Genomic DNA, 26,190 nt, shown 5'->3' on the forward strand with positions numbered 1-26,190 from the left:
GCAGCCTGATTCATTAGCACCTCTCTGATAGCAGAATGGGATTTCTCACTTAAACATACGTTGGCGTTAATTGTGTTAATTTGGTTAGGCACTGGTAATCAATGGGGATCCACCATTCCTGGGGCCAGGAGATGAGGACGATATTCCTGTTCACCTTCCCTCTCCTCTCTCATTAAAGTTCTTGGTCTACTGAAACAGGCAGTTGATATTCCTATTAGGATTGGCTGGAGAAGAGACATTACAGAGACAGAAGGAAATGAGGTACTTTGTTCAAAGGCATTCAGGGTGGAAGGACACACAGCCAACCCTTTAGCTCATCATGCACACACCCGCCACCATTTATCAAACCCCAGACATCTAGGACCTCTCCTCATTGCCTCCCTTGTCATAAGGCAGCTTCAAGAGGGGACTTGTAATCAAAGAGAAAAAAAATTGAAAAATGCCGAAGGGCAGGCAAAGAAAAGTCTCATTTTCTAGTCTTGTTTCATATGACTAGGTAACTGGTTAATTATAAGTCACCTGCTGCGATCCACACGGAAACCCCCTGCCAGGTGACTGCTGCATTCTAGGTGGTCTGTACCGTGAGTTCCACCCCACGTGACCGACATCCACTCCCCACCATGCCAAACCTGTCTCGGTCCACAATTCCTCGCGCTTATTGCTGTCCCACTGGTAAGAACAAACACGGATATATGTAAATGGGGTAGGCTCAGTGAGTTAGAAGACTCCAAATATCTGACACAAGACTCCTTAGATTACTTTACACTGAAACCTCAAATTATTACCCTCTTCTCATTCAGGCATTTGGTTTACAGGCACTAACTTGATACCTGCTATGCTCAGCCAACAGGACAACTTCCTGAACTGTGCCCTCAGCATGACCCAAGTAGCCCAGAGCTAAGAAAGTAATGCAAAATAAGGCAACATAATATAGAGGTCACAGCAATAAGGCACACACTCCAGGCCCACTTGTGCTTTGAAATAAAAATGTGAATCACGGGCCAAGCAATCTGCAAATATGTGCCTCCATATCCCTTTAGATGAGATACTAAGTAAAAGGTGACACACAGGACAAGTGAAAATGAACTAAAAATAAAGACTGAAGGTAAACTGCTTTTGTTCTAAGAGAAGGAAATGTATGGAGCTCACTAAATGCCAGATGAGGAAAAAGGATGCTTTTAAACAAGTGTGGGGGGCCTGAGGAACGTTGACCTTTCTGTTAACTCAGGACAAGAACTGCCTGTGACTGCCTCTGATACTGAAATAAGTGCACACGGGAGGAGGCCACAGCAGCAGGCGGGGGGACCTTGAACCGTCTCAGTTCTGAGGCGGTAAGGTCACCTGCTCACCGGCTGAACCTAAGCCAGGTGCTCAGAGGACTGAAGGGCAAGAGCTCTCAGGAGGCGCTGGCCTGTTAGCTACAGCTGACTTTGCCCAGCCCCACCTGCTATCCCATCTGACCAAGCAATCATTCCACATGCAGGGGTGCAGGAACCATGACGGAGAGGCCAGCTGGCTCGGGCCAAATGCCACTCCCTATCAAGCTGCGGGGCCGTCTGCCCAAAAAAGGCCACGTAAAAACGGAAAGTGTCCACCCCACCTTGAAATCCAGAGGGCTCTCCAAAAGGCTGGGAGCAATGGTACCAGCACATACGGGATTGCTGAACAATTATCTTGACTTTCCCCTTGAGAATCACAACCCTAACGTCATTTCCAGCAGACATCAATTTTACAGGGTGCAGGGCACATTCCACAGAGAGCTGCCAAGCTGTGCCATGAGGACCACCTTTCAGGTGAGCAGCTGCACGGTGTAAGCATCGTGTCTGTCTATGCTGACGTTCAGCTTTGTGGTTGGTCCCGGATGACCAAGGGACCCTTCTCTCTAGGATCCTCCGGCCATGTTCTCCATCGCATTCATTCTGTCTCCGCAGGGTCACTGCCCTAGCAATCATTTACTTGTATCCTTTCTGAGTTCCTGTTCAGACCAGTGCTTCTCAAGTTCCTGATAACTTCTCACTTCATCTCTTTCATATCCTCATTAGCCAAGGAGACTTTGTTGAGTTTTACAGTCTATAACTGGCACTCTGAAGACAATAGGTATACTGAACAGCTTTTCCAAGTGTCCATGCCACGTTCTGCGCCAATCCTAAGAATTAGTTATAAAAGTACTCAAGATGCTGACATCCTCAGAATGTTCCCTTGACCCTTTAGCATTCACTTTTCTGTACTCCTTTTTCCATTCTATTAGATTGCTGTGAAGAGCAGTCTATTTTAAATTCTGTTCCTTACTGCCCACATTTACTCCCCAATCATACTGACAAAGATCATCTGTGACTTAGCAACTAATCAGTAGTATAAAATCACTCCATAGTTTTTAACTACTTGATCTTTTAAGGTAAAACCCGACACTGCTGACTCCTTGGAATTCTTCTCTCCCTTGGCTTCCTGAAGACGCTCTCTGAGGATTCTCCATCTAATCCTCTGACCACCAACTACCTGTTCCAAGAACCTACTCTGAGTGTCGCCCTTGCTGGTGGACATCAAAATCTTCCCAATAACTCAAGCCTTGGACCTGTTTACTTTCTTTCCCATACTCAATGTCATCCCCCATCCTTGACCAAAAAACCTCAGTCATTCCCTGAATTAGGAAGTCTTCCTCTTAAATACTCTTCCAATCTCTCCTCTCCTCCATCACCAGATTTCGGGCCTCTATCCCTCTTGCTTCTTAACCACTCTCCCAGCCTCCAGCCTCACGTATGCCAATGTATCTACCAAAATAAACTTTCTTAACACAAGTGTGAGCATGGCACGCCCCTGATACCTTGAGCGCCTCTGAGGGTCCACAGTATATGCCACAGAAGACTAGCTTCCATCTGTGTTTCCAGCCTCACCCCACTCTTCACTCTTTATACCCCACCAATACCAAAGGATTCATGGTTTCCTGGACACATCAGAATGTATCATACCTCTACATCTTTGTACCTGCTGGTACCTCTATCTAGAATATTCCTCTCTTCCTCCCCTCCCATCCTGTCCTTACAACATTGCAAACTCCTATTTGTCCTTTAAAACACAGCTCAGATACACAGTCCCTGATCTCCACCTAACCAACCATTCTCTCCTCTGTGCTACTTCTGTGCATTGTAAGTAATTCTATTTTCTCACCTAACACCCAACACTACAGTTTGTTCATGTATCTGTCTTCCCTCTAGAGCTTAAGACCTAGGACTGTGTCTTACCGGGATGCAGAGTTCCTTGCTCCAGACTCAAAGAGGAAAGCCAGTAGCTTTTGTTTTAGTGAGCGTTTTGCTTAGTCAGGAGGAGGCTAGGACAGCTCCCAGCTCCTTCTCTTGATTTACTTGAATTAATGGGGAGGTCAAAGTCTCCGTGGTAGAGCCACAGGTACGTGCACACATACTGCACAACAGTGCCATTCCATACAGTTAAGTGAAAGCTCTAGTTATGAATTCACTAAGTCTTTGTGAGAAGAACAGGAAGGAAACATTTACTGATGATCTACTTTATGGCAGGCTTGCTCTAAACCTTTATACATCCTGAAAGGCAAGAAACTTTCTCCAGTTAACTGATGTGTAAACTAACGTTTGAAGAGTCAAAACAAAAAACAAAAAAACCCAAAAAACAAACGTCCCTAAAGTCCCCTGCTTGTACAGAGCAGAGCCATGATTGAAACCGAGGCCAGCTTTCTTTTCCAACTTTTCAACGTCCTGTATCCCTGCCAGGTTTCTAAAGAAATCAGAAGATGCATAATACAACTGCATAGGGTACGGCAGGAGAAAAATGTAAAAGCTTATATTTTTATCAGGAATTTGCTTCTGTAATCTATCTTTCACCGTGTAAGTTAACTCAAGCAATGCCTTTTGAATTGCTAAGCTTAGAATAATGCCAAGTACACAGAGGAACCGGCTGATGCCGAGCTGAGTGGTCAGGCTGCTCGTGTTTCAGAAGGTACCACCAGAAGGGTTCTGCAGGAAAACTCCAGGCAAGACAGGTTTAAAGCTCTGAGCCGGCTCCATTCAGGTGGTTTTAAGTTTGGAAGCCAGAACTTCAATGTTTTCTTTCCCCTATAGATCTGCAGCCAAGTTTCCAGGAAAGAATAATACTGTTTCTCTTTCACACCTCTGGGATAAAGCTCTGCCAAAAGGATGCTTTTGTTTTGCAGGCAGAGAGCAAAGAATGAGTTGAATATATACCTCAAACCCTGTAACAAGAATTCACTGCTAAGAAACTCCTCTGCTACAGAAATCTTAAGAAAAAGGGCACAAATGGCTCCATGAAAGGACTCACACACACTGCCACTCTGCCCCTCAGTTTACTTACAACTCATACTCGCAGACACGAAAGCACAGCCCTCCGGTGAGGTATGGACTTCTTGCGGCCTTTCTTCTCTAGAGCTGCCCCTGAGCTGCAGAAAGCCTGCAGAGCTGGGCAGTGATCAGTAACCTCTTAAGGGAGCTCAGGAGCCTCACGGAGCAGCGAGGGCCAGGCAGCAACAGTGAGCTTCACGGCCTTGTGCTCGGTGAGTGACCAATCGCACTTAACAATCCATGTAGTTGGGGCCTGAGGGAGACCCTTATGGGGAAGAAACCATCAGTGCCTTCGAGGAGAGCAAGGCTGAGGCGATCTGGCAGGGGATGGCAAACACGGCCCCCAGTTCTCTTCCCCCATGGCAAATCCTACCCCAGGATTCAACAGAAGTAGTGCTGAGGCAACAGGCTGGCCTCAGAGGAGGTGGCGTACAGTGGGTAAACACAGTGGAATACAATCTTTGGGAGTGTATATCGGGGTGGGGTGACCCTCTCCCTCAAAGACCACAGCTGCGAAGTACTGATGGAAATAAATAACTCTCTTGTCTGCCGGCAGGGAAGAAATGAAACTGTCTGCTCCTTGAATGCACACATGTAAATTTCTCAAAGGGCACAGTTCACACATAGACTTGCTGGCTTGTGAAATGTTACTAGATAAGACAGGATAAGAAAGATGGACAGTCAGTCAGCAAAGGAAAGGAGGAAGGCTCGCCCTGGCCTGGCACCCTTAGTGCAAGAGGGAAATACCAGGGACGCAGGGGCCTGTGAAGGTAATGGCAAATCTGGGGTTTCATAAAGGATTTGGATCCTGATGACACCTGAAAAGAATAAAAGAGCACAAGTGGCACTGCCTGTGGCGCTACAAGGGCAGAGTGTCTCGGCGCCTCTGTGGCCTTGCCCGTGACTAACACAGCAGGGCGGTCCATCCCAAATGGGCGACACCAACCGTGAGCACTCCATCATTAACGCTTTCCTATGTCTGGAATTCCCTTCACTCAGGCTGTGTGAGGATACGGGCTGTCTTGTTAGCTGTCCTGCACTCCTACGTCCTGGTGGTTGGCGGGAATGAGAAGCAGGACAGGACCAGTGCTGGGTCTGCAGTAACAGCGGGATCAAACCTAGGAACTCTGTGTTCACGTCTCAATTAGAGGTTGAAGCACCTACATGGGCTCCAAGTCCTGTAGAAAGGAGGGCATGTGACCTCCAGGGATGACTTCCGAGCCCCAAGAAGAATTTTCAGAACAACACATAACACAGAAGACTTACCTGCAAGCAAGAAGGTGATAAGGCAAGTTTCCTTTGGCAAATACAGCTTGAGACGAGACCCACTGAACACGTACTCCACCACGGCTTCAGAACGACCTGCCCGCTGAAGGAAGGGCAGAAACTGCTTTGCTTTTTGGGTGTCCTGGGGGAGAAAATAAGAATCGTTAGAAAAGTAATGGAATCTAGGTAAATGTTTCTTTCTCTCTGGTCTAGGGCAAAAAGTCTGGCAGACCACAGGAAGCTGGGAGAAAATCCCTAGCATATCAGACATTTCTGAAACCAGGACAAAAACAAGATACCCATGTGACTTTCATAGGAGAAATATAATCAAAAGCTTCCAGAACATTCTGACTCTCTTCTCCCCTCTGTTCAATTACTAAAGTGGATATAAAAGTTAGGACGGTGCCCTGCAATGAGAATTTCACTCCTTCTCTGGAATAGGAAAAAGAGCTCTTCTTCCTTCTACATAAAATTGAGGGGAGAAGACCAATACTCACCTTCTTTGGAGATTAATCTAACCTTTAATTTTCATTTAAAAAACCCCAAACAAACGAACAAAAAAAACCTGTGACACCCGGCTCCTGATACAGCCCCTAAAGCCCTTTCCCAGGAAACCCAAAACAGTTCATCTTCAAACTTTAATAGGCTATGTTTTCCTAACAAGGAGGAGAGCGCAGCCCCTTCTTTGGGCACCAATTCTGCAAGCCCTGCTCTCCATGCTTTTGAGGGATGAGCCAGGACCTGGGGCACACTGCTCCTGCTCCCAGCCTGGGAAATCTGCAACAGCAGGATGTGAACCACAGGGACCAGTAAGTACTGCATCATGTCAGCGCAAATAATTATAGAAACAATAAAAACACATGAAACCGCACAGGGCTTTTTAAACTTTTTTCACGCATCAACACAAACTGCATGCATTCTACCCTCAAGAGTACCAAATCGTGGACCTTCTGAACCTCAGAGCTCTCAGCTTTGGAGGAGCTAAGAGCCATCAAGTCCTTTCAGTCTCTCAAGCTAATTAAACAGATGATAGAGTAAGCAAGCATCAAAGCATCACACGGCACGTGCTGGGGGAATAGTCACTGGATGAATTTCGGAGGTTTTCAGCGCAGCCAGCCCACTGGCAAACTCCCTCTGAGGACAGCAAGCTCTGCACACTTTCCTGACTCGGATGACATACGCTGTCTGCACTCGCCAAGCTCTTCCTTCCTAAGTCAGAGCAGCAGAGCTACTGTACCTAAATTAATGCACATTAGGTAATGAAAATTTAACAAGCCATCAGGCATCTGAGAGTCTTCACAGCAGCCAAAGGGGCTCCTCTCATTCAGAAGCAGTGACGTAGGCTGGGATGAAAACAATGTTTATAGTAATGAGATTCATCCTTCCCTTCAAACAGATTCCCAGAGAAAAGGAGAGACAGTCATCCATTCTCAGTGTTTCTAAGGGCACATTGGTAAAAGGTAAGGTAACAATGAGCTTTAGTGGGTTGGAAACTCCCCCAATGAACACTTAAGCAAACATGCATTCTACTATCCACACACAGTGGGAAAAAGCCTTTCTGGCAGTTGGCTGAAGTCCAGAACAGCCAAGCAAGACAAATGCTCCATGGGAAAGAAGGCACTACCTGATTAAAATCCTCTTGCCATACTAGAATAAATCTGGGACATTACTCCTGAGCTGAGCCAATAAGTCAACAATTATCAAATTGATTATCACAAATCATTAGGCAACTTAAGGTCTCTAAAGAGAAGGCCTTCCCTCAAGACCGCAGTAATCTATATTTTTCAGAAATAGACATTTGCTCGTCACTGTCTCTTGGACGTATTTACCTGAGAAAAAGATGCTTACAGGAATAAAACAGCACACGCACAGGTACACCTTTAATGTTAATACTAAAAAAGGAAGCTGCAGCAGATTCTCCTATTTTGCTAAATGATTACTTAGTTTATCAAGAGACATACTTAGAGAATCAAGGAGAAACGAAGGGGCCCTACTGTTAGCTATGTAAGACACACACAGACAGACAGCCAGCCAGACAGATAAAAATAAACCAATGGATGTTCCTCACTCTTCCTAAGTCTCAACCTGCAACTTAGTCCTAGTCCAGAAATACACGGGAGGACAGCAAAGAGAACGTGACATGCCATCGATCATGACAACGATTAGAAGCGAAAGCCGACGGTGACAATCGAAGGCATGAAAACAAACTTTAAAAGCCCACCACAATTGGCCATGTCTCTTTCCAGAGGCAAAACCGTAAGATAAGACGTGGAGCTCCCCATCCTCTTGAGGCAAATGCTCCAAAGGCATGGAGCAGGTGATATGCCCGTGGACCACCCGTTAAAGGAAAAGATGGAAATCTTGTCCAAGGTGGTAGAGTTTTAGAAATAAAAAATTCTTATAAAGCCAACAAAATTGAATGTAATCACCAAAAGATGTCAACTCTTTCAAATCTCAGTCACAGGCAGACAACGGTGTCCGTCTTTCCTTGTCATCTCAAGCTGTTCCTTTGCTTGGCAAATTCCTTTTCAATACAAAAATTCTTGAAACCTTTAATATTTGTTTCAGTGGCTCAAATGAAAAGACTGGCAAGGCAGATTGATAAGTTTCCTCAGGTGATGTAGCCGTAAGTCATTCTCTGCTAATTTAGCTATAGAAATTTTTTTTTTTTTTTTTTAGGAATTTTGATTATTAGAAAATGGACTAAATGCTATGGCTAAATGACTTGCCTTCCAAAGAGCCTGTGAAAGTACAGCAACGTGCTAGATTCCAATACTCATTTCTAAGGTTACAGCTATAGGTAAATAAGAGAAAGCACGACTATGAGAACCAGTATAAGAGAGTCCAGTTTAGGCCCTACTGAGGGGTTGAAGATGCCAGGTGGTTCTCAAGGGCAGCCAAGTGATCAAGTTCAAAGGATGTCATTAACACGACATTTAAAATTTTCTTCCAATAATGCAAAGCAGGACCTTCTAAGACTTAGTGATGTGACAGATTTCCTTATAACTCGAAACATTTTTAAAAATAAAGATTAAAGGCCTCAAATTTAAAGAGAGAACAACATTGAGACTTAGGATGCTCACTTCAAGGTAAGACTGTTAAATATCAAATATTTCTGCTTAGAAGTCTAGTTGCAAAGTCCCTCATCCTCAGGTTTTCTATGTTGTGGCTGGTTTACATGAGGTCTGGGAATCTATTTGCCACAGTTGTCATAGTTGAGTTACACAGTCTCAAGGCTTTGAGAATCCACGTAGATAAATTAGCTATAGTTTTCTGTTTTCTGTACTAACATTCCCCTCCACTGGTGTAAATAATCAAGAAGTAACTGCAGTGCTGAGCAGATAAATCTTCTTTGTTGCACTGGCAGTTTTCACATTACCTGTGCTCCAAAACAAACCAAACGGTAAGTATTTTCCTGTACTCCTAGAAAAGCTAATTTAAGGTTGTATTAGCTACATTTAACCTGCTATTGTGGATGGCATCTCTTTAAGGAATGTTTCTGCCTCCTCAATGCACCTTGAAATTGAGAAAGTAACGATGTAACAAACATGCCTGGGGTGACTTCATTTCAAAGAATGTGAATATCTATACTTCAAACTTACAGGAGCAGGGTTTTGAAGGACGCTGAAGAAAAGCAGGATGATCCTTAGGGAGTGGGAAAGGTTATAAAGACACCTTAATCATACACTCCTACTCTGCCCTCACTTCTGGATGGTCAGGCTAAATTTCTTGTAAATGTGGGTGCATGTTGGTCAATGCCTATAAAAAAAAATCCCTACAGCAGTGAGACTGCAACTTACCTCTACAAAGTACCCTCCTGTGTAAGCAAACACACATGTTTGAAATAACTGAGTACAATGAATTACCAAGTTTGGGAGAGTGGGAAAGTTGTGAATGGGGGTGGGGCGGGAAAGAGAACAAGGAAAGCAGAATCCTTACATGGCAGGCACAGGACAGAGGTCCACAAGAACACTACTTACACAGCTAGGTCCCCTGCATCCTTGAAGAGCAGAACTTACATAAATCAAAGTTCTCTAAATTCTGGAACGGGGATTTCGGCTGTCCGTTTACACTAGATGTTAGCAAAGTGAATTCTATGATTTTTCCATTGAAAATAGCCATACAGTAGGCATTAACGTGGTTAGGACTGGTGAGAGGCAAACCTCATGGCACACAAAACAGCACAGGGAAATGGGAATCAGTAAACTTATTAGTTAACAATTAACCACTCAGGATCATCGTGTGCAAGTCTCAGATGGGAACTGTTAATAATGAAGCTCACTAATTAGTTCCCATCATCACAATCACTCTTTGATTAACATCATAGGAAAAAGAACTAAAACCAAATACATGCAGAGCTTATAATGGTACCATGGGGGTATTCAACTCCACAAGCACTTGAGAAACTGAACTCGAAAGAGGCCCATCAAACGTGATGAAGCTTCCTGCAGGTACAGTTGCGGTCTGAACTGCCCACTCCAGCAAACCAGGAGCGTTTCTCCCCTAAAAGAGCTGACAATCCTGTATCCACAGGGCTGACCTGAGGCTCAAGGACTCCACAGCACAATGCTGTTTGGGTCCAACCAATCTTAATATTGAAGCAGCAAAGTCTATGTGTACAAGAGGACAGATGCAGAGAGAAAAAGAGAACATGGGAATCAGAACTTACGGCTAAGGAAACTGAAGCAAACACACTCTGTTATTTTAAGCTGTATTGTGGTAATTCACCATCATAGGTATCTATCTTGTCAGGGTTCCCCAGACCAGGCGAATTACCTCTGCAACTATGTGGAAGACAAATCACAACTACATCCCTGACCAGAAAGGCAAAAATGCCATCCATCAACACACACTCTTCCTCCTTCCCAACCACGGGGCTCTATTGGCCCCATGTGATGTTTCAGTTCACAGAATGAGTTTATGATTCTCTTTGAGGAACGAGCTGCATAGCAAGATACTCTCTTGACATAAATGGGGCCCTGGGAGGAGATACTTGGGAATACGCCCAGCTCCAACATTACCACAAAGCACTCAAACATCTGAAGCTCCCCTTCGCGGGCTGGTTATCAATGTTTCGTGGTGAAGTGTCTGTAAAGGGGACTGGTAGAGGGTGTAAACATCAGTGAGGTGCAAGTTTAACAGGAATGAAGTGAACACAGGAGAGAACCCTAGAGAAAACCACTCTGGGGAAAAAAAAAAAATTATAAAGAAACAAACCATGAGAAAAAAGAGGTGCTGAAGCTGGGCCATCAATAATCTTTCATCAAGTGTCGTCTATGTTTTACAGTTTCTCATAGTGTTTAGTTAGCTGGCATAGCACCTCACTCGGGCTCCAACATGTCAGAACGTAGGAGAAATCACGTTTCAGGCTCCGGGCTCCATTCCTGGGAGCGTGAAGCAAGAGGACATTTGCAGGAGCACTAGGCTGGAAGAAAGCCCTAAACTTGGGAGGCTGCATTCTAATCGGGAGAACACTCAGAGAACACGACCTTCAGTTTTCTTCCCTGCTTCTACTTCTTTACCAATTATTAAGGGAGGGCAGCCTAAAAAAGCAGAGACCAAAGGGCAGAGGGAGCCAGTGTGGTGTGCTTCCCACACTGGACGACGAAAGCTGTTGACCATGTCCTTTGTGCCCCCAACATGGAGGGGAAAATTCCTCCGCCATCAGACTTGAAACGTTGAGGATGCGCCTGCCCTCTAGAGCCCGGCAAAAGACAGGTGTCTATGAGTATTTTTATTTGGTTGGTCTTGCCCAGCATCTATCTCTGTTCCATGAGGCACAATACTGAGAAAAGCAAGCAGGACTTGGCAAATGTGGAGAAGAGAAGCACAATCATGTGTTTAGAATGAAAACATGCAAAGCAGCATCCCAGCAATCGTGGCAGTCCAACTAAAAGCAAGTCAAATCCTGTTACATAGATTAGAGGATCCTCAGAATATGGCCTGGACTTCATCTGTCATCACTCCAAGCTGGACAGAACTGAAATCTCCCTCAACAGGGGTCTGGATAAACAAACTGTAGTCCACTCACATGACAGAATACTACTCTACAATAAAGAGGAAGTAGGCAACAACATGGATGAACCTCAAATACATGACTCCATTTCTACGACAGTCTTACAAAAGTTAAACTGGAAGGACAGAAAACAGATCTGTGGTTGCCATAGACCAGGGGAAGGGTTGGGGGTTGACTCCAAAGGGGACGGAAGCATTTTGGGGGATGATGAAAGCCTCTTTTCTTGACTTTGGTGATGGCATTGTGTATACCTGTTTATCAAAACTCCGTAAGTTACACCTAAATTTAAAAATAACCAAGAAAAAATGGCTTGGGTAGGTAGACTATGCAAGAATTTCATTTTTAACTCAAAATTTCCTCGTCAACTAGTTTATATGTAGCTCAGAGTGAATAACAAGCTCAAAATTCAGTACTCAGTAATTATGTTTGAGGTAAACCACTAAAGTAGCTATTCAGTGCATTAAAGCACTTTAAAAATTTTAAGCAGAAAATAGTTTGGATGAGAAAGCAAGGGGTTAGAAGAGCATAGCAAAGAAAAATCTTAGCCATCTCCCAAAAGCACCATAAGAAAGTATCAATTCTTAGGCAATGGCTAAGAGAAAGCATGAGGTCATCCCTCAATTGGCTATACAGAGGAAATATTCTCATCAAATAATGAAAAGAGTACTACTAAGTACATATGCCTATTGACATTTCTTTTCTACCTTGAAATAAAATCATTCTGTGATCCGGCTTAATGTGAATAAAATAATACCCAATTCCCAATCAAATGAAAATTCTATACAGGCTCAGAGATTATTCTTTTATCAAATGACTTTCAGTTTCCCAAATTTAACGAGCTGAAATTATGCTGTGAGAACTATTCAATTTAACCTTTAGAAATGCAGTTACAGCCTCTGAGTGGGAAAAATCTGCATTTTATCACCAACAGGAAATACAATGCCCTTCGTTTATTCTCTAAGACAAGAAAAAAAAAGTCTACTTATAAGTTTAGTATAGAAAGTGCAGATGGTGGTATATCTGTGTCTCAGATAGAGAGCAGATGTAAATCTGTATCTACTTATGATAAGGTATCAACTCTTACCAGTCTGCTCTCTTCCTTTCTTCAATCCTCTTTCTTTAGCGTGGATGCCCAAGGCAGTGCCAAGCCACACCCCTCCTCAGGTCTGCCATTCCACTCAACTGTCTCAAAGTTACGGCTCATGACTTGTGGTGTTTCACAAATAAACTCCACCTTCTTCCCATCCACTATGTCATCCCAGACTGCCCCTACTCCCACTTCTATAGACTCTAGCTCTCCAACAGATTATTATTACAATTCTTGGTTAAACTGATATTGTGTTTCTAAAATCATGACTTTTTAAATTACAGCCCTCCCTGGAGCGCTGCCATCTGCCTATTGACCTCTGCATAAATGGTAACCCGTGGGGCCTGCTACACAGCAGATGTCCTGGGCCGACCCTGGAAATTCCCTTCACATCCTTTCCTAGGTTGTATTTCCTGAATCCATGCCTTCCTCCATAAAAACCTTCCTCCTCACAACCTTTTCCTTAAAAAAACAAAACAAAACAAAAAACCCACTATTTTTTCATGGAGAAAATGTCTTATCTTGGGTCAGTTAAGTAAATACAGGATTGCTTTTGTAGATTTTATTCAGGCGAAAGACTATCCTATTCATGAGAACTTTGAATCAACACATAAATTCTTTTCGTTATCCACGGGCATAGCAATACACTATATTTCTGATACCACTGGCTGCTTTAGTTATATGAAGAAAACATTTTACTATGAAACTTAATTATAACTGCTCAAGAATATGGACATAAGAGACAGTGATCTAAAATTACCAATTTATAACAAAAAAAAGTTTAAAAGGGAACTTAACGCACTGGAAGGCATACCTTCCAATTATTTTCAGGTTAATTATTTCTCAAAAAACATGTAATTTATCCAAATCGTAGAAAAACCAATTTATATCAAACAGACAATTACATTGATAAGAAAATAGTTAAAGATAGTATTCCTATTTTAAATTGGTAAAGATAAACACAACCAATGGGGATGTGAGAAAAAGGCCATTTAAATTTTTAACAAGTCTGCTGTTACTTTTCTAAGAAAAAAAGGATAATAAATTATTATAGGAATACCACAATAAACATCTCATACGTTACCAGAAAAAGGACGTGAGAATGGTCTAAAAACATAGCTTATACATGTATGTGACAGTGAGAATATGGAACAAAGCACTCAACCGCATCTGTAACTCTGGATTATCAATTACAAGGCTATGATTAAAAAGTAACATACAGGTCTGAAGTACAATTTTTTCTTAAAAATTTTAGATCAATTTTTATCACTTCTAAAGTCTCTATATGCAAGAGGTGAAAATTTATTACAGAACCACAAAATGGCTTGAAAGATATAATTAAAATAATACATGCAGAGTAAAGAATTTAAGCGATGGTCTGACAAAGCACAAGTTTTCATTTCATGGGCAAATCAAGAACTCAGAGGCAAGGAAATTGATGCCATGCTAAACTGTGCCCCACCTGAGACAAGAACACAACTTCAGAAAAGGATAGAGGAGAAACAAAAACACAAAAAACCAAGCAATCTATGACATAAAATAAAAAACGAAAATAAATGTTAAATAAAGGTTACATGATTAAAATAATTTCAACATCCCCTAAAAGTACTGTGAACATTCAGCTTTGCTTGCAGACATACCAATTTAGGTCCAATAAATTAAGTAAAAAGCATTTTGAAGGAGTTAATATTTACATTTTTAAAGTGCTAATGAAAATAATTACAAAATTTGCAAGGTTAAGTTCAAGTTTTTGAAACAGAGAAAAAGGATATCCAGTATGGTAGAAATTATTAATTAAGATAAAAGGTGGTCACAGTGTTTAAGAATAACAAATGCGGGCTTCCCTGGTGGCGCAGTGGTTGAGAATCTGCCTGCCAATGCAGGGGACACGGGTTCGAGCCCTGGTCTGGGAAGATCCCACATGCCGCGGAGCGACTAGGCCCGTGAGCTACAATTACTGAGCCTGCGCGTCTGGAGCCTGTGCTCCGCAACGAGAGAGGCTGCGATAGTGAGAGGCCCGCGCACCGCGATGAGGAGTGGCCCCCGCTTGCCGCAGCTGGAGAAAGCCCTCGCACGGAAACGAAGACCCAACACAGCCATAAATAAATATATAAATAAATAAAAATTAAAAAAAAAAAAAAAGAATAACAAATGCATAAAACTAAAATCTAATCATTTTACTCAATAAAGATTCATAGGTAAATAATGATCATGTTAAAACATGTCATGCTATCCCTTTGGTCTAAGTTTCTACTTTATGAAATTGTTCTAAGAAAATAACTACAGACTATGATTTAGCTAAGGAACCAATGTTTGTGTGCTTGTGTGTGTGTGTGTGTGTGTGTGTGTGTGTGTGTGAGAAAGGAAAAAATAATCCAAAGAAACTAAATATCCAACAATACATAAGACAGAATACTAGGTAGACATTAAAAGTGAGGTAAAAGAGGAATATTCATGTGGAAAAAGGAATTAAGCACCTATTATGTGTCACTGTTCTAGGCACTGACTGTACAGTTAAGAATAAAAGAGAGAAAGTCTCTGTTCTGAAAAAACCTTTCATCACTTAAAAAGGAGAGGGGGGAGGAGAGAAAATGACAAAAGAAGACAACCCCACATTTTGGTGAACAGATGTATTCTTATTGAATATTTTCTTGTAGAGATGATTTTCTTCCTTTGAAGAATATAAATATAAATGCATTTATATTCAATGCATTTAAAAACAAAAATTTTGACAGAAAACTTGTGCTAAGAAATGTGTACGTTTTTGGTTTTATTTTATTTATTTATTTATTTATTTGGTTGTGCCGGGCTTAGTTGTGGCAGGTGGGCTCCTTAGTTGTGGCATGCATGTGGGATCTAGTTCCCTGACCAGGGACTGAACTAGGATCCCCTGCATTGGGAGCGCGGAGTTTTATCCACTGCATCACCAGGGAAGTCCCCAGGTTTTTGTTTTTAAAAGAAGAAAATACATTAACATTCAGGGCTGATTCAGTTTTGCCCAGATAAACTTGCAAATTACTCAGGTCAGATAACTCTCTCCAGTTTTTTTTTTTGAGCCAAGAGTCAACATTCTCTTGAGTGAATTAGTTCTTCATAATTGTTCCACATATTTTGAGACAAATAAATATTATGGACACTGTAATAAAGTCTGGAAACTGATTTGGAAAACATCCCGACCTGAAATTGCATGTGAAACGTGCTCCATGATTCCTTCAAAAATGTCATCTGAAGCACAGAGCTTTATGGCACTGAAGACAGCAAACTAAGTAGCTCTTTTCCTAAGGAATAAAAGTTTAACTTAGGTAATTATGGTGCAGAGCCAAAAGGAGTGTCGACATTAGGTAGAAAAACAAACAAAAATCACACATTAGCATGATGCAAGAATAAGAAAAACATGTTCCTAGTAAAGCCAGCAGCACGATGTAAAGAGCCCCATGGTTGGACTCAGAAACAGATTTAATAAAAAGTACCCAGAATTCCACACATACATGAAAAATGTGCAATAATAGGCTAAACAATAAAGAAACCACCCTTAAAGAAAAATAACTTTAAAGTTGTTAGAACTGTCCTCTTTTGGCATATATTTGGGAATTCTAATTCTTCCTAAGGAAAACTACAGATTGAACCCTGCCCCCAACCAGTGACTTTACAACTTTGATATGATGTATTTGCATATGGATATTGTACCGAGGTTCTAAATGTGAAATTCTAAGGATCTAGCCTATCAATTGAACAAGACCTCCAAGTAACCCCTCCTTTAGGCCTCATTTTAAAATCACTTAGAAGATGGTCTCTGAGCACATGGGAGAAGGGATAGGCTGTGAAGACACACTCACAGGTCTCTATACTTCTATCACAATTGTAATTAGAGACCGAATTGTGTATGACCTAGAAGGACTACACCTGTACTGTTTAATGTTATAGCCTCAACACCCAGCACTGTGCCTGGAATATAATAAGCTTTCGATAAATACTAATTGTTTGATCATTCATTCATGACTCAACATGACAAATGCATCTATAACACAAGCCAGATAGCATATGTTAAATGTCAAGGAGAGATAATGGGGCAGTAAAAGAACTCAGGAGAGAAGGAGTATGATTCAGGACTTGGATAAAAAGTTTGCAATACAAACACTACTGATGAGGATGACGGATCATTTTAGAGGACTTTCTGTAGGCCAGGCAGAACGCTCAGCCATTTAATAACCACCACCACCATATGAACCATGTCAACTGTTCTAAATACTTTGGCTGTATTAACTCATTCAAGCACACCACAACCTAATGAGGTAATAAGGGCATTACATTCATGTTACAGATGAGAAAACCATGGCACAGAGATGTTAAATAACCTCCAGGTGACAAATTAATAAGCAATCGAGCCAGGACTTGAACTTGGCTGATCTGATATTGGGACTCATGCGACTAATCATGTACTCCGGGCTGCTGCTATATGCTAGAAAATAGGCATCCTTCCTGTTGTGTCCTTCTACTGGTCTACCCACTTCTAGTTACTAACCAGCACAGTTAACTGTACATCTAGGATCTAGGGTCACATTCGTTCAAACACAATTTCATACTGTTTAGGTCATCCCCTGGCAGATCAAATCTAAATCAGGCTCTGTGAAGAGATACAAAAAAGATCCCATTTTCTCAGGAGTTTATCAACTATTGAGGAAAACCATTGCACATACGTCAACTGAGACGGGTGACCAATCAATATATCAACAAGTACAAAATCATGGTAATAGGTGATTGTGTAAATGCTGAAGTAAGGCATGACGAGAAGGCGGTGAGGATCAAAAGGGAAAACTGCCAGGAAGAAGAGAAAGGGCCTGAAGGAGGAGGAGGGCACGGTCAGGAGGGCAGAGATGGCTACTCAGAGACAGCTCACATAATGGAGTCGGAGCCAGTGGACTGAGAAGTGGAAACAGGATGAGACTGAATATGAAAATATTCTCTATGGTGGGTGAAGTAGCCAGGCGTGTTGCAGTAATGTCCTACAAGAGAACACAGGTCTTCCTCCAAATTGAGACCCTCCCAAATCTAATCTTGTCTTACGAATTCTATCATTTCTTCCTGAGAACACTCTTTCGTGAGGAACTGAGGCACAAAATTACTAGGTAATTCCAAAGCCACCCTGAGGTCTGATTCGAGAATATTTATCTGGACGTCAACACTGCAAGTAGTGCCCAAAATTCTGTACAACATATTCCTTAGGGAATATGTTGGAAGCATGCTAAATAAAGCCTTAAAACTCGAGTAAGCAGAATGTCTGTGTTAGTAAAATGACTTACTTTGAGATGTTTACATAAGCAATAGCCACAGGACAAAATGAGTTCAATCTAGGGCTAAGTAGTGTTATGATGGTGAAGTGGAGAGTGAAGCCGTGGCTGGGCAGAAATACTTCAAGTTTCACCACATCACTCGGCAGTCACAGGACAGATCAGACAACCTGATCACACACCTGAACCTGGGAAGCAGGAATGTTATCAACTGCCTCCAAAATACCCGAAGCATTCCTTTAGCCAAGTCTGCAATGGGCTCATTCACAGCCAATTTGGACCCATGAAATAGACTCACAGAACAATCCCCACATGCACCCAGAGAACAGAAAAGAGAACTGAAGAGCATGAACCAGCGCGAGCAGAATCTGTGCTGGAGGCGACTCTCTCTGGAAAGAGATGACATTTTTTCATTGGAAAAAATGCTCCTGGACTCCCTCAATTTCTTTTCTCCTTTCTTTGAACAAAGGAAGAAAGACACAAAAATTATAGCTCAGGACACTTAAATAAAAGCTAGGACCCTGTTTCTCAGAACTCATTTGTAGGCATCCCCCTGTATGAAGTCAGTTAAACAAGGAATCAGAAGGGAACCAGACAAATTTGTGGCAGAAAACTTCCTGAAAACAGAATGCATGGCAGTGACACACCAAGTCTACAGATTATTTTGGAAATAAGATGTTTTACTGATAGAAGCAACAAATTTTAAGAAATGCTGTCTCTAATAGTGCTCTACCTCTGGGCAAGTCACCTGATCAAACATTTCTTCAGAGGTGCTGAAATTCAGAGCTGGAACACACCCACCAAACGTCAAGACATAGGGCCCTGTGCTCAGCTCAATGTCCAATCCCTCTACCTCAACCTATTATGGTGCCTGAATTTTCCAACACAAAAGCTTGTCGGACTGTGACCACCTAGAGGAGTGGGATAGGGACGGTGGGGAAGGAGGCTCAAGAGGGAGGGGATATGGGGATATATGTATATGTATAGCTGATTCACTTTGTTATACAGCAGAAACTAACAAAACATTGTAAAGCAATTGTACTCCAATAAAGATGTTAAAAAGAAAAAAAAAAAAAGCTTGTTGGTGAACAAAACGGTAGACCCAGTAAGGTACAGGATGGAATTGGGCATTCTGCAGATGAAAGAGACATATTCACTTTAGAACTTTATATTTTAAAAGAACTTCTACAACCAAATGACTCTTCATATTTTCAGGTACAGAGGAGGCAATAAAAACAATGTTATAAGTAGTTGTATTTCCCTCTTGTTTTTGCAATTTCTTCCCCTATCCTCTTAAAGGATAATTTTCAAACAGGTAAAACCATGACTTCTATACAAATATAAAATAAAGATGTGTCAAAAATTTTATTTTAACTCACTAATTAATGAGGGAACCAGAAAGATATTACAAGTGATTCAAAGCAGAGCCTGGAGGATGGATATATATACAGGCAACTAGGAATGCTGAAGTGAATTTGCTAAAGATGCAAAACTGTACAGCAAAACTACAGAGTGAAAATGTAAAGTTTGAAAACATTTCTTTTACAGAGTAGAAATTAATTGTCTCTGTCTATACAGGGCCACATTTGTACAAATAGGAATCATTTGCATCTTTATTAGGTCTTCACAAGTTAAATTCCCTCTCCATAGGGGTGCAAAACATGCCAGTTAAAAGCAAAGGGGCTACAGAATCAGATAACCCCAAAGGGTTTACTAGGCAGCACCCAGTGTTCCATTGAAAGGATACCCAATAATCATCTTGCCAGTTTCAAAGTCTACTAACAATTTCTCCTGATGTCCCAAACTAAGTAAAAGAGGTGAGAGATTGTCCTAGATTTCATGCCCTACGGTGCAAAAAAAAAATCCACAATAGAAGAACTCAGTTGAAAACTGGATTAAATTTGTACAAGGAGGTGCTTAAACACAACCACTAACTGTGGTAGAGGCTGAAATACAATCTTTTTAAAATTCCAGCATTTCTGAGCAATTTCATTCAGAAACATGTTCAGACTAAGAAAGACAGACTTCTCTCTTATTCCCGTGGAAAGCATAAATGCTTTTGGATTTCTTTAGAAGGAGAGAGGGATACCCCTGCGGTTCTGGGGAGTGTGAACAGGAGAGCTTTACAAAACAAGAACTGGCCACACATGACTCCTAGGGCTCAAAGAACTATGGACAAAAGGCCATAAAGCAACGCACTCAGCCATTAGAGAGGGCGACCAGCTGAAGCAAACTCCCCCACGATCGATCGAGGTCTCCTTAACAAACTCCAACTCTTTTGCAGAAGGAGAGGGGAAAAGGGAGCTGGGGGGGAGGGACGGGAAGACAGGAGAGGAGAGGGGGAGGGGATGGAGAAAGGAAAGAGCCTCAGCAGCATGGGAGAGAGAGACTCCCAGGGTAGCTGCCCCTCTGCCGTCGCAGCTGCCTTCGCCACAGGGCTGTCGTGCACGTTTCTGTGCTGTGAGAATCCTGGTCAACGAGCTGCACATTGCGGTACGACTGGAGTGGCTGGAGTTCAAGGACCTTCGGGTGCGGGGAGAGGACGAGTGGAACAAGGAGAGCAGCAGCTTCCCCTAAACTGGCAAAAACTAGAGCTGCCAAATGCAGGAGAGATGCAAGAAAGCACCTGAGAACCCAGCACCAGCACTGAGCCCGGCTTCCCCGTGAGCAGTCATCAGCCTTATGGAGCACATAAGGCTTCTAGCAGCAAGGTCAGCAGCCGGTGCGCTGGCTCTTGCAGGACAAGGTTCTTCTGGGATTTCCCCAGGGGAGCACATATACAGTGTGAAGGGACCTCTAGTGCTAAGCAACCAAACTCCCAGGCAGAACCCTAGGCCTTGACCTTGTGTAGTCAGCACAAAAGGGACATTAGAGGGTTAGGAGGTTACTCAGAGGCTAAGGGAGAGTAAAAGAGGGAAGAGCTACTAAAACAAACAAGAAAGGAGCGTTGGTACCATCAAATCACCGGTGATTAGAAGCCGAGAGGAACCTTAGGGTCACGTAAGCAGCAGGAGGCATTCTAAACAAGGAGGCCAGAAGACACACAAGGGAGCTGCAGTTTAACACAGACCTAAGTTATAAAGCCCCTGGGTGACTGTACTGCTTTATACCTTCCTCAGACTTACTGGACAGACCACTTTTTAAATCTCTTCAGCCAAAAATATTTTTAAACTCTTACATTGAGGCCCAACTCCATTGGGAGGTAAGAAAAGATAACTTCTATAATGGCCCCCAAGACTCATGGAAAGGGCTGCTTCCAACACCCTGAGGAAAAGAGGACAGTGCTATTCAAGTTCAAAAAGGCACTGAAAAACCAGAACCTGAAGGAAGAGGTCAGGAGGACATGCTTAAAACCCTGCCTATTTATTTTAAAGGAACACTTCCATCCTTTATATTTGCATGTGAGACTCTGACTGGGCAACTCTGCAGGTCTTCATGATTTAAAGGAGAAAGCAGGGACCTGAAAATCTGACTCTCCCTACTCCCCACCCCCAGAGCTAGTCTTTGGACCATTCTAGGCCACGTTTAAGCACATTCATATTAGTAATAGTATGTATCTCCAACAAAAACCACTCATGGATAGAGGAGGTTACCAAGAAGCCAGCATGGAACGTGAGCAAAGAAGACAATCTTCAAGTGAGCCCAACCAGAAGGCAAGAAAGGAGAGAGGAGCAGAATAAACAACAGCAAAATCTGCTTCCAAGTCATCAAGATTCCACGCCATGGAAAGGCAGAAGATGTTCAGGAGATGGACAGCCCCATCCTGGCAATCGGACCCATTCTGGGACTGTTAGAAATGTGGCTGGAGTGGATAGGATGCCGGGCTAGGCTCTAGCCTCTCATGGTGTCGTCAACACACGTCATAACTCCACACGCACCTGAGAGGAAAGAACACATGACAGGAAATAGAGGAAAAGTCAAATAGACACTATGACTCACCAAGCACCAGCGGAGGGAGGCAGAGGAAGAAATCGGTGCAACGCGGCTGCAACCTGAGGAGTGGGAGCCCTCTCTTACCTCAGAACCGTAATTGATTTGTCTGATTTACCAGAACAACAGCAAGCCACGCACCAGTCACATTTTATTGCCTGTTTTACACGTTATATCTGCAGGAGATTGTATTTATTACAGAGGAGGCTACAGCAAAAACAATAATAAACCGAAGATAAGCAACAGCCTTATATTCCACTGACGCGCATTCCGACTTTTTGTATGCTGGCGAGGGAGGGAGTGGAGAAAGGAATAGGGAAAAACAAAACCCACTAATAATGAAAACATGGTTGTATGAAGGGAAGCAGTCACCACAGAACCACCATCCAAATGGAATCAGATCTAGTACCAAGTTGATCAAATTCTTAGCGGTTTCACATTCACAGAAACATCCCGGCCTGAAGGGTAACCGGACAGGGGTAATAAGGACAGCAATTGACAGGTGCTTGTAATAGCCTATTTCCTTCACCTTCAAAAGTCAGAAATAAAGGAAACCAGTAACTGCTTCAGGACCCAAATTACCAGATTTTTTTTCCCCCCTTAGTGGATACCCTGAAAAACAGGAGCACAGATGCAGAAGAGCCAAGTTTATCCAAGCCCCAGGCAAAAGGTAGGTTCATCCAGTTGGCATTGCCCCAGTCAAAAGGTAGGTTCATCCAGTTGGCAATGCCCCAGTCAAAAGGTAGGTTCATCCAGTTGGCACTACACACAGACACCATGAAGCTCACAGAAAACACAACACTTAGCTGACGTTAATGTCAAAAATCATCTATATTAACAAAATCAAAACGCAACACAACCTAAACACTGGGGAGCCATCGTAACATTTTTGAAAAGTCAAAGAACTGTAATGCGTTCTTGCTATGGGAAGGGATGCAAGAGGCTCAATTGGGGACAGGAGAACACAAAGTCAGAAAGCATGTTTAGCAGCCAATACCTGAGCGGTCCAGTCCTGGGAAAAGCTGATGAATGCACATGAAAAGGCCTGCTTGTTTCAGCACCACATGACGAGGCGAGCATCTCACCTGCCGAAGCAGAGTCAGTCTACACTTGGGTTACTTAACTTCCCGCGGTAGGGAGCCAGCCAAGCAGGGCTTGCACTTGCTAACTCTCTACAGGAGGCATTTTCATGCACTCTGATCCTTACCTGCTGAAATCATTTTTACAAAATACAAGAGAAGGGATGGGAACAATGGGTAGAAACCTGACTCTAAGAGTGGGAGGCCACTAAGACTAGAACAAATGTATGGGTTATTTGTCTCACAATCATGATATAACCTCTTCCACAGAGCATATTTCTTGAGTGTTTAGAAAACAAAATGTGAAGAGCATATATGTCTTCTTCTCCTCCAAGGATGTGTCCTCGGTTGTGGTGAGAGGTCATGCACAAATATCAGTTCATAGTCAATTATGGTGGCAGCATATTGCATATAGTGTCAGCTCAACAAAAACTGCCATTTACCACAACCTGCAACTAAAAGGGGGACCAATGGTGGGAGGGAAGGACACAAGGATTTAAAAAAAAAATTGAGAAACTTTAATGAAACCATTATATATGCTTGTATTACATGGTCTTTATTCCAATGTTTGTTTCTTCAACCAGATGTAAACTATTTGCCCATCTGACCCCACATGCCTACCTGTCCCTCAGTAAGATAACCAGAATGCTTCAGGAAGCTGAAGACCCATACATCTCACTTAAATGGCACAAGGGCACCCAGAACACACACATACTGAACACGACATTGTGATGGAAAGAAACGAAGGTTAGAAGGGGGAGACAAAACTCGTCTATTATACAGGGTACCAAAAAAACCTGCAATCTAAGCTGAATAATGTGTGATGAAGGTGGACAAGGTCATTCTGACATCTATTAAATGGAATAGCCTTTTCACTTATACTCTCCCACGTGATCTAGCTTTCCTCTTTTATTTATGTGGTAAGTGGGGGAGCCTGACCTGCATTTATTTTTGAATAATGTAAGAGCAAACCAATTCGCCAATATCTAGGCAGAAAAGAGGATAAAGGTATGTATGAAACCGAACTACAGTTTAGTGGGGGATTATGAAGACAGGTTTCCTAAGATTCATTGCTACCAAAAACAAACACGCAAACATAAAGAAAACGCATCAAGGTAGAAGGCAGCATGTGATCCAAAGATAGCATTCAAGATCATTAGGACACTGCACTGGGGGTACCAAGAGCACAGCCCCAAAGCAACTGTAACTCTACCTCAAAAACCTGCTGAGGGCCTCACCTCGATGCCAATAGGAAATCTAAGCAAGAATAGAAACTCCACAGGCCAAAACAGAGCACCATCCCCAAGGCTGAATTCAGCTTCTAGACGGCCCTGGAGTATGGGCCAGACATGAGCTTTTGGGTGGGCATATCTGCCATTAGTGCAGGAGTCACCACTATGTTTTCCAAAATAGGTATTTTACAGCGTTGTCTCCCTGCAGTTGAATAACCAAAAAAATTACCCTTTGACTTCACCAAAAGAATGATATTAAAGGAAATATTGTTGAGAATGCCACAGCAGACACATATAGAAATTAATATACACATGAACAATAACTCAGCACAGTAAACCACAGAGAAAACGGGCCTGATACCAGCTTGCTGGGAAAGTCACCTGTGAACCATGAGCCCCAGGAGATACAACGCAGTCACCTGTGGCTCAAAGGCCATTAGTAACAGGTTTTCTGGGCTTCTCTGGACTTGAGCTACGAGGAACGCACAGTGATGTACCTTGCTCGTTAAACAGTGGCACAACGCCTTGACGGAAGTCTAATTAATTAATTGCCACACTGTGCAATCTGTAGTCTGCAGTGACTGCTACAGAGAGGGAAAAGCTCAACAGAATCCCAGTGATTAAAGCCAACGGGACGACCACACCCAGGCAAAGGAGAGCTGCCGAGACAGGCTCGAAGCCACCACAAGGAACTACAGGCAAAGCCTGAGCCAGGCCTGGGAACACAACATAAGCTACACTGGAATTCATCACTGCTGTGGGCCTGGCTGAGCTTCTGTTTACGGTAGTGTTTTCTTCTTGTGCCTGAGGCAAGCTTCCCAAGTGTCCAAGCTAAGACTGACTACCCTTCCTCTGTCATGTCCCTTGGACTGCGTGCTCCTCCCTACACGTGACCTGGAGCCCCTCCTTACCCATTAGTGACTACGGGAGTTGAACTGGATGGTGTGTGTCCCAGGAACAGAGGGTGGAACTGACAGCCAGAAGGCCTTCCCCGGCCACCTGATCAAAATCAACCCCTGAACCCTCACTACTGCCTTGGTCTGCCCTATTCCTCAGAGCAGTCGCTGCTGCCTGGCATTGCTATTGTCTCCCTTTCCCGCTTGCATGTAGGGACTTTATCAGTTCTGTTCATTGTTATATTCTCTGCCTAGAGCAGTTCCAGCCACAGTAGGCACTTGCTGAGTAAATGAATAAACCCCCTCAACTAACAAAGGCGTCTAGTTCAGCCAATGAAAGTTCCGAAACGTGCAAGGGTAGCATCCTGATCATGAAATAGTCGTTTGGACACAGCCTTAAGGGAGCGCAGAAGTATCTGCATCATCTCTTCTCCTGTATCATCTAGTACATCTGTTAGCTCAAAGGATGCTCACATACTTCTCCCTAGTTGATCAGGATTAATTAGGATTACTTCCTAAACCTGTCCTAGAACCTGTATTTGACCTTTCTCCACTAAGACTTTCCAGTCACAGAACAGGGATTTTTTTTTAAAAAGGTAATTTTATTTTAATACAACTCAAAAGAAATATCTCCTAACTCATGATAATAAGAAAAGGGAAAAGCAACTCAGTAAAAATTCAGCTGAAGAGATAGGCAGTTTTATGCCCTTGTTTAAATTCTGCTTTCCTGGAGTATAAAACAGGATCTCTATAGATGCATTAGCAGAAGCCATGGAAAAATTCACATTCAGTGCCTGAAAAAGAATGAGCTACAGAAAACACATAAACTGAGGTCCTTCGGTGAATGAGCAGCCAAGCTCTTGGCGCCTCGGAGCCACACAGCTCCATTCACGGACACAACTCACCCCAGATATGTCTGCGACACGGTGGATAGGCACTTCCTTCTTGCTATGCAATCCTTTGCCATTCTTAATAGCCCTGTAAAGAAAGAAGAAAACAGAAAAGAAGCCCGATGACAATACAAATCACACTGGGAAGGGGTAAGGAGGGTGGGACAAGGCGGCAGGAAGA

At 42.8% G+C, this 26,190-nt stretch overlaps 1 protein-coding gene across 1 annotated transcript in view; it reads right to left on the bottom strand.

The window, feature by feature from the left end:
* SND1 (staphylococcal nuclease and tudor domain containing 1) overlaps window positions 1–26,190 on the bottom strand; it is a 417,459-nt gene that overhangs the window by 140,127 nt on the left and 251,142 nt on the right. Inside the window, exons 14-15 of the mRNA XM_036862917.1 lie at window positions 26,025–26,097; window positions 5,592–5,733 (exon numbers count right to left, since the gene is read on the bottom strand). Of these exons, the coding sequence (XP_036718812.1) occupies window positions 5,592–5,733; window positions 26,025–26,097 (215 nt within the window). The remainder of the gene's footprint in view (window positions 1–5,591; window positions 5,734–26,024; window positions 26,098–26,190) is intronic.

This window comes from Balaenoptera musculus, chromosome 9 (genome assembly GCF_009873245.2).
Source record: "Balaenoptera musculus isolate JJ_BM4_2016_0621 chromosome 9, mBalMus1.pri.v3, whole genome shotgun sequence".
Lineage (NCBI taxonomy): Eukaryota > Metazoa > Chordata > Mammalia > Artiodactyla > Balaenopteridae > Balaenoptera > Balaenoptera musculus.